Source organism: Thalassophryne amazonica, chromosome 15, assembly GCF_902500255.1.
Source record: "Thalassophryne amazonica chromosome 15, fThaAma1.1, whole genome shotgun sequence".
In the NCBI taxonomy this organism is placed as follows: Eukaryota; Metazoa; Chordata; class Actinopteri; order Batrachoidiformes; family Batrachoididae; genus Thalassophryne; species Thalassophryne amazonica.
In genome coordinates, this window is record NC_047117.1 from 78324439 (window position 1) to 78333705 (window position 9267).

General features: G+C 41.6%; 1 protein-coding gene across 1 annotated transcript; it reads right to left on the minus strand.

Annotated features, from left to right (window-relative positions):
- Positions 1-1328: 1328 nt before the first annotated feature.
- On the minus strand, positions 1329-2761 carry LOC117526646 (NLR family CARD domain-containing protein 3-like; the record flags this gene model as incomplete). The annotated part of the gene is made up of 1 exon (XM_034188700.1): positions 1329-2761. A coding segment is annotated over one exon (1398 nt), but the record flags the coding sequence as incomplete, so codon positions are not given.
- Positions 2762-9267: the final 6506 nt, after the last annotated feature.

Below are 9267 nucleotides of genomic sequence, written 5' to 3' on the forward strand. Positions count from 1 at the left end.
CCCTCATTAGCACTCTTCCATTAGTCATTCCTTTTCCCTCTTCCTGTGGTGAGATTGTGGTGCCTTGTGCCTCTTTCAAGCATTTGTCCTCAGGGTATCCTAGTCCTGTTTTTGCTTTACCATGTATCGACCTGTCTGTCTGCTTTTTTTGGATTCTGTCGCTGCCTAATGCTTTGGCTACTGTTGCTATTTTTGGACTGCCTTTTTGTGCACCAAACCCTGCTTGGTTTTACATTAAACTCTGTTAAGGTGACTCCTGAATCCTGCATTTGTGTCCAATCTCTTGGTGCCCTCGAGTGTGTCAATCATCCATATATTTTTAACATATTTACAATTATGTACTTACATTGAACTTACTCAATAAAATCATGCGCACACGCAATCGTGCTTTTGATATAAAGGTGATTTATCGCCCCCTACTGGAACGGAGTATGACTCCCGAATGTATTTATCACATTGTTCACTGCTGAAAGCTAATATCTGTAGTTTCTCCAAAAATATTAAAACTATTAACTTCCTGTTTTGGTGGTGACGATCCTTGACCCAAAATACATAAGCATACCAAACAGTGTCAGCTCTCCCCAGTTTGTCCGTGTTTCAAATCGCACGCATGTACAGAGACGGTGGCGGAAGACATCAAATGCACAATCCTTCTCACTCATGGTAATGACCACATGACACTTAACCCACTCGTGGTAACGGCAACATGACAAATAAACTACCTAAACTAACTGAACTACAAAAACACAATAAATCAACAACACTGTTAAAATAATATCAACCACAATAACCACATTTAAACCCCCCAAATCCCAAAGGTGCATTGCAGCACAATATCCATTGGGGACTGGTTAGCTAATATCCCCAATTTCTCCAAAAATATTAGTTCCATCAAATTTCCATTTTTGCAGCATTCATCCTTGACCCAAAATATATTATCATACCAAATGCCAAATGTCAGCTCTCTGCACACAGAGGCCACTTGGTTATTACAATATAGCCACTATAAGTAATGTAAATTCAAACTTGTACATTTAATTCTTGTTTTGTAAAGCCATCAATGATGTATGCCGTACAATCATTCCAGCAAGCAAAAAGAACAGTTCAGACATCATTAAAAGCCCAAAATTACCATGACATTCACACACATGGAGGGTGAGAGTTCTATATTTTCTTTGGTACTCACACTGCCCGCTTGGAGTTCTTCAGTAGTGGGAAAAGCTTCAGAGACTCATTAATTGGTATTCTGCATTTGGTCAGATCAAGTTCTTCAATCAGTTCCCCTGTAATCTGCAGCATGGTGGACATCACTGAGCAGGCAATGTGTGAGAGCCTCATCCCTGATTGGAGAATCACGCTGACATCATCCTGAAACTTCTCGTTTCAACTCATACTTGCAGAGTAAAAGATTCATGCATCGTTCCAGTGGGACATTTCCTGAATTAAATTTGTGAAGGTACCTCCTCATTTGCTCAACAGTCTTTGAGCTATTCTCGATCTGTGGTAGTAAACCTGCTAGCATTTTCTGGTTTGACTCCAAGGAGAAGCCAAGGAAGAAACATAGAAAGAGGTCCAGCTGGCCGTTCTCAGTCTGCAAGGCTTTGTTCACAACACTCTCCAGCAAGTCCATGAAGCTCAGCCCCACGGGGTCTTCAGCCAGGAAGGACTTCAACACACTGGCATTCTTTGTCACGCAGCAGCGAAACAAGTAAAAAGCAGCAAGAAACTCCTGGAAGCTTTGGTGCACAAAACTGAAAATCTTCTTCTTGTCCAGCCTGAATTCTTCCTTCAGGATTTCTGAGCAAAAACCACAAAACCCTGAATCTTTGTCAACATGGATGAAACGTTTTCTGAGGTCCTCTTCATAAAACAGCACATTGCATTTCACCAGCTGGTCGAATGCCAGTTTGGATAGATTCAAAGGCATGGCATCAATCTGTGACTTAATGTTTTCCTGAAAAATGCATTTCTCGTACTTGTTTGTTGCCTTTTCTATTTGATCTCGTAGATAATAAATGTACAACTCCGTCATAGTTGCAGTTCGACTCTTCAGGATGCTCCATCTATTCTTAAACACTTCAGCAGCGATCCAACAGAAGATGGGTATATGACCCAAGAAATGGAAGCTAATCATCCCTCGGAGACACGCTATGACTTCTTCAGCTTTGTCATCTCCTCTGAATGCCCTTCTGAAGTATTCCTCCTTCTGCTCCTGAGTGAACCCTCGCACTTCTGTCATCTGATCAACATATTCCAAAGGTATCTGACTGGCTGCTGCTGGTCGAGAAGTTATCCAGATCAGAGAGTTTGGCAGCAGGTTTCTGTTGATGATGTTTATCAGCAGCACGTCCACCGTGGATATCTGCTCAACGTCACTTACTGTCTTGCTCCCTTCAAATTCCAATGGAAATCGACTTTCATCCAAACCATCAAGGATGAACAACACATTTTCCTTAAGAAGTACCTCTGTGTGTTTTTCTAGTTCTAGATCAGGGTAAAAAAGAAGTAGAAGATACAGAAGGCTGTAGTGGTCCTCTTGAAGCATGTTCAGCTCTCTAAAGTACAGCACAAAAACTAAATCTATGTGCTGGTTGGACTTTTCCTCTGCCCAGTCTAGGGAAAAGTTCTGGACAGCAAATGTCTTTCCAATACCCGCAATTCCTTTTGTCATTACACATCTGATTGGCGCCTTTTTTCCACGGAGCTGTCGGGTGACTCCTGGTTTGAAGATATCACAACAGTCAATCTGTTTCTCTGGATCTCATGTGAACCACAGCCGTCTTAAGTCTGCTGAGTGATGTAAAGACTTGTAGATATGTTCTTCAACTCAGATTGGCTTGTTGATGTGTGATGTTTGTAGAATGAAATTATTTTGAGATGGTGTTTAAGCTTCATTTGAATTCTCTCTGTTACTTCATAACCTGGAAAAGAAAACAATTGTATTAATACTATTTCATTACCAAGTGCGGAATCTGGATTTCTGTTGTCCTACCTGAAAATATTTTAGTCGACACAGGATTCTCCAAGGGTGACGTGTGACCTGAATGTCCTTGCCTGAAAACAATTTTAATGATCTCATTCATTCATTCATTTTTACCACTTATCCAGGTTCAGATTATGGTGGCAGCAGACAAACCAGCTCATCCCACACTTCCCTTTCCTCAGCCAAATCCTGTAATACTTCCTGGGAGATCCCAAGGTGCTCCGTCCCTGGATCACCACCTTATGGTGGTGGAAGTGTTTGTACGTTCTACTGATCCTGGGAGTTGTGTTGTCTGGAGCATCACCTCCTGGTAGGGTTGCCCTTGGAAAATTGGTCCCAGATGAGGCAACAGACCGTCCTTTTTTCATGTCCATCGTAGACTATTTATGATGAATACCAAAAAGGACAGAGTCACCTCTCCCAGATTAGGAAAACTGGGGCCTCCTCCTGGAGCCAGGCCTGGGTGGGGGAGCTCGAGAAGGAGCACCTGGTGGATGAGTCTAAAACCGTGGGACTTGGTCAGGCCCAGGCCGAAAAAACTAACAGTGTGTCACCCCCATGTGGGCTCACAACCCACAGAGGAGAGTGTCAAGGATCTGGCATGCTGTGTTATGAGGAGTGGACAGAAGCAAAATGCCCACATGGTTGTTTAATGCAGTAGATGCTTTTTCATGCATTCTGGTGCGTTTTAACAAGATTGTCTGGCAAAGTAAAGTCATGAATCAGTGACTACTTCAGAGCCAGCTTCGATAATAAACTCTCATTGTTTAGTTCAACTCGAGGATCAGCAGCCAAAAGCGATTCACATCCGCACGATCCGCTGTGGCAACCCTGAACAAACAGGGACAGCCAAAATACAAAAAACAGTTATTGTTCCGGCAATGATATTTAAGAAAACTGGTCAATCTTGATGTGCACGCTAACATCCATAAGATGTCTTGGTGTTGGGCTTGAGTCCAGAAGATGATGGGTTCAAATTCCCGCCTGACTGGAAAAATCACTAAAGGCCCTTGGGCAAGGCCTCCCCTATTGCTCCGGGTGTGTAGTGAGCGCCTTGAACTGCAGCACCCTGACATCGGGGTGAATGTGAGGCATAATTGTAAAGCACTTTGAGTGTCTGATGCAGATGGAAAAGTGCTATATAAATGCAGTCCATTTATTTACCATTTAAATCATTTCAGAGGTTTTATCTGGTTACAAAAACAGAATTTTCAGATAAGGAAGTGTTTATTTCTCGCTAACTTTTACAAAATATATGAGAAACATATTAGAGTTATACAAAAACAAGTTGTTTCTAAGAGCTTTTCCCACCATCTTGATTTATTTTTGTCTGAGTAAGCAGCCAGCTGACATCACACTGCCTTTCTTTACACTGATTGGCAGTTGTCATGTCCTTCCTAGTATCTCTTGCACAAAGATCGAGGGAAGCCCCCCTTGATCTATGACATCGCTACCAAATATGTGTCATGGTGTCTGATCACTTGAATTTCAACCCATCAGGGGTTGAAATTCTAAATTGTTCCCAGATAGCGCAAATTTTGATCATATTGGCAATATCATATTATGAATCCATTATTTAAATGTAAAGGCATAAAATTATAGTGGTGCCAAAGAAAATTATTTTATGACTTCTTAAACCTTACAAACCCAAAGGTTGTACAGCTTTAAAATGAGCTGTAATTTTTTAACACATTTTGAAAATAAACAGACAGACATTGTAAAGTATGAACGTCAACAGACACTAAATTTTATCAGCTTTGTGAAATCTTAATGGCCGTACAGCTTTAATTGGAATTTTGCTGTTGGGTTTCTTTTAAGTTGCCTGACACCTCAAAAATATGACAAATCACATCATAAAATAAAACTTTACATCAGTTTTCATAAAATTTATTGCAGCCTGAGGTAAAAATGGCTCTCACTGTAAGAATTCTGGATGTACATTAACAACTTTAAAACCACAAGATGTTTGTGCTCATGACATTTATAAATCTCTTACAAACTGTTTTCAGTGTTATTCACATGTGGTCTTACCAACAATCACCAATGTTACGCAGGAGTGAAGGTAATGTCTTTAACATTTCCTCGACCTCGTCCTCTTCTTCTTTAAGACTTTTGTCTCTGCTTGCCATGCTTTAAGACAAAGTGTTTAGATTCCAGTCACAACGTTAACAGCATCTGTTGTAGGTGTTGATCAGACGATGTACTCACTTCTTCAAATAGCAGATTTAAGAGAACGCAGTCCGAGCAGAAGAAGCGCGCGTTTGTGTGATATGTACTCCGTGACAGCTTCTCGTTTTCTACGCTGATCTCTATATAATACAGATCAGTGATTTTCTGATTCAAATCTTTCAGAAACTACTTCTTCGAGGACACGTCCGATTTATTCTGACGTGAGCGGAAGAAAACAAGCAGAACCTTAAGACAAAACTCAGGGCACAGACTTCTTCTTCTTCTTCTTCGTCGTTGGATTTTACTGCCGGTTTGCAAACCAATACAGTGCATTACCGCCACCAATTGGTTAGGAGTGGAGCATTACTGGATTCTGATGTACATTATACTAATGACGAATTGTGGAGATGGAGGGGGAAAAAAAACCCCTCTGGTACTAAATTCTCTTGAATAACCCTGTTTTGTTAATCAAGTTTGCGGACGACACCACCCTCATCGGACTCATTTCGGATCGGGATGAGTCTGCCTACAGGAGGGAGGTCGACCGGCTGGTGACCTGGTGCAGCAGCAACAACTTGGAGCTCAACACCCAGAAAACTGTGGAGATGATTGTGGACTTCAGAAAAGCCACAGCCCCCCCGCCCTCCCTCGCCCTCACCAACAGCCCCATCACCACTGTGGACTGTCACCGCTTCCTCGGCACCACCATCACCCAGGACCTCAAGTGGGAGTCAACCATCAGCTCCCTCATCAAGAAGGCCCAGCAGAGGATGTACTTCCTGCGGCAGCTGAAGAAGGTCAAGCTGCCTGTCCAGCTGATGGTGCAGTTCTACACGGCCATCATCGAGTCCATCCTCTGCTCCTCCATTACGGTGTGGTACGCCAGGGCCACAGCCAGGGACAGACATAGACTGCAGCGCATTGTGGCCTCTGCTGAGAAAGTGATCGGCTGTAGCCTTCCATCTCTCCACGACCTGCACGTCTCCAGAACTCTGGGCCGAGCAGGTCGGATCACAGCCGACCCTTCTCACCCTGCACACGGTCTATTCAAACCACTCCCCTCGGGCAGGAGGCTACTGTCCATCCGGACCAGAACCTCCCACCATAAGAACAGTTTCTTCCCCTCTGCCGTTAGACTCATGAACTCTAGACTCTAATGTCATATACCAACACAGTGCAGAGTAGCTACCTAAACTCTGTAAGTGAGATAGAGTATCTCGTCAATAGTTTTACATCCTCATTGAAGACAACTTTGGATGCTGTAGTTCCTCTGAAAAAGAGAGCTTTAAATCAGAAGTGCCTGACTCTGTGGTATAACTCACAAACTCGCAGCTTAAAGCAGATAACCCGTAAGTTGGAGAGGAAATGGCGTCTCACTAATTTAGAAGATCTTCACTTAGCCTGGAAAAAGAGTCTGTTGCTCTATAAAAAAGCCCTCCGTAAAGCTAGGACATCTTACTACTCATCACTAATTGAAGAAAATAAGAACAACCCCAGGTTTCTTTTCAACACTGTAGCCAGGCTGACAAAGAGTCAGAGCTCTGTTGAGCTGAGTATTCCTTTAACTTTAACTAGTAATGACTTCATGGCTTTCTTTGCTAATAAAATTTTAACTATTAGAGAAAAAATTACTCATAACCATCCCAAAGACGTATCGTTATCTTTGGCTGCTTTCAGTGATGCCGGTATTTGGTTAGACTCTTTCTCTCAGATTGTTCTGTCTGAGTTATTTTCATTAGTTACTTCATCCAAACCATCAACATGTCTATTAGACCCCATTCCTACCAGGCTGCTCAAGGAAGCCCTACCATTATTTAATGCTTCGATCTTAAATATGATCAATCTATCTTTATTAGTTGGCTATGTACCACAGGCTTTTAAGGTGGCGGTAATTAAACCATTACTTAAAAAGCCATCACTTGACCCAGCTATCTTAGCTAATTATAGGCCAATCTCCAACCTTCCTTTTCTCTCAAAAATTCTTGAAAGGGTAGTTGTAAAACAGCTAACTGATCATCTGCAGAGGAATGGTCTATTTGAAGAGCTTCAGTCAGGTTTTAGAATTCATCATAGTACAGAAACAGCATTAGTGAAGGTTACAAATGATCTTCTTATGGCCTCAGACAGTGGACTCATCTCTGTGCTTGTTCTGTTAGACCTCAGTGCTGCTTTTGATACTGTTGACCATAAAATTTTATTACAGAGATTAGAGCATGCCATAGGTATTAAAGATACTGCGCTGCGGTGGTTTGAATCATATTTATCTAATAGATTACAATTTGTTCATGTAAATGGGGAATCTTCTTCACAGACTAAAGTTAATTATGGAGTTCCACAAGGTTCTGTGCTAGGACCAATTTTATTCACTTTATACATGTTTCCCTTAGGCAGTATTATTAGATGGCACTGCTTAAATTTTCATTGTTACGCAGATGATACCCAGCTTTATCTATCCATGAAGCCAGAGGACACACACCAATTAGCTAAACTGCAGGATTGTCTTACAGACATAAAGACATGGATGACCTCTAATTTCCTGCTTTTAAACTCAGATAAAACTGAAGTTATTGTACTTGGCCTCACAAATCTTAGAAACATGATGTCTAACCAGATCCTTACTCTGGATGGCATTACCCTGACCTCTAGTAATACTGTGAGAAATGTTGGAGTCATTTTTGATCAGGATATGTCATTCAAAGCGCATATTAAACAAATATGTAGGACTGCTTTTTTGCATTTACGCAATATCTCTAAAATTAGAAAGGTCTTGTCTCAGAGTGATGCTGAAAAACTAATTCATGCATTTATTTCCTCTAGACTGGACTATTGTAATTCATTATTATCAGGTTGTCCTAAAAGTTCCCTGAAAAGCCTTCAGTTAATTCAAAATGCTGCAGCTAGAGTACTAACCGGGACTAGAAGGAGAGAGCATATCTCACCCATATTGGCCTCTCTTCATTGGCTTCCTGTTAATTCTAGAATAGAATTTAAAATTCTTCTTCTTACTTATAAGGTTTTGAATAATCAGGTCCCATCTTATCTTAGGGACCTCATAGTACCATATCACCCCAATAGAGTGCTTCGCTCTCAGACTGCAGGCTTACTTATAGTTCCTAGGGTTTGTAAGAGTAGAATGGGAGGCAGAGCCTTCAGCTTTCAGGCTCCTCTCCTGTGGAACCAGCTCCCAATTCGGATCAGGGAGACAGACACCCTCTCTACTTTTAAGATTAGGCTTAAAACTTTCCTTTTTGCTAAAGCTTATAGTTAGGGCTGGATCAGGTGACCCTGAACCATCCCTTAGTTATGCTGCTATAGACTTAGACTGCTGTGGGGTTCCCATGATGCACTGAGTGTTTCTTTCTCTTTTTGCTCTGTATGCACCACTCTGCATTTAATCATTAGTGATTGATCTCTGCTCCCCTCCACAGCATGTCTTTTTCCTGGTTCTCTCCCTCAGCCCCAACAAGTCCCAGCAGAAGACTGCCCCTCCCTGAGCCTGGTTCTGCTGGAGGTTTCTTCCTGTTAAAAGGGAGTTTTTCCTTCCCACTGTCGCCAAGTGCTTGCTCACAGGGGGTCGTTTTGACCGTTGGGGTTTTTACGTAATTATTGTATGGCCTTGCCGTACAATATAAAGCGCCTTGGGGCAACTGTTTGTTGTGATTTGGCGCTATATAAATAAAATTGATTGATTGATTGATGAACACCTCATAACTCACCTTAACCTTAACTCTGTCACTTTATTATTTTATCACGGGTCACTTTAAACAATGTACTTTGGTTTTTAATTGCACTCCTCCCACTGCACTGTTTTTCTGTTTTTCTGTTGCACACAGCCTTTCATATTTCATATTCTTTTTTTATCTTATATTTTATCTTATTTTGGCACATATGTTACATTTTATCTTAGCATTTTATAATGCTCTCTTCTTAATGTTGCACCATTATACCGAAGCAAATCCCTAGTCTGTGAATCCTGTTCATTGGCAATGGCAATAAACTTCTTCTGATTCTGATTCTGATTTGTTTAGGGTTCCTTCACACATAGTGCAAAGTTTGGACGAAGTGCACACTTAGTGCACATGATGCAGGAATCGTGTGCAAACCGTGTAATGTCC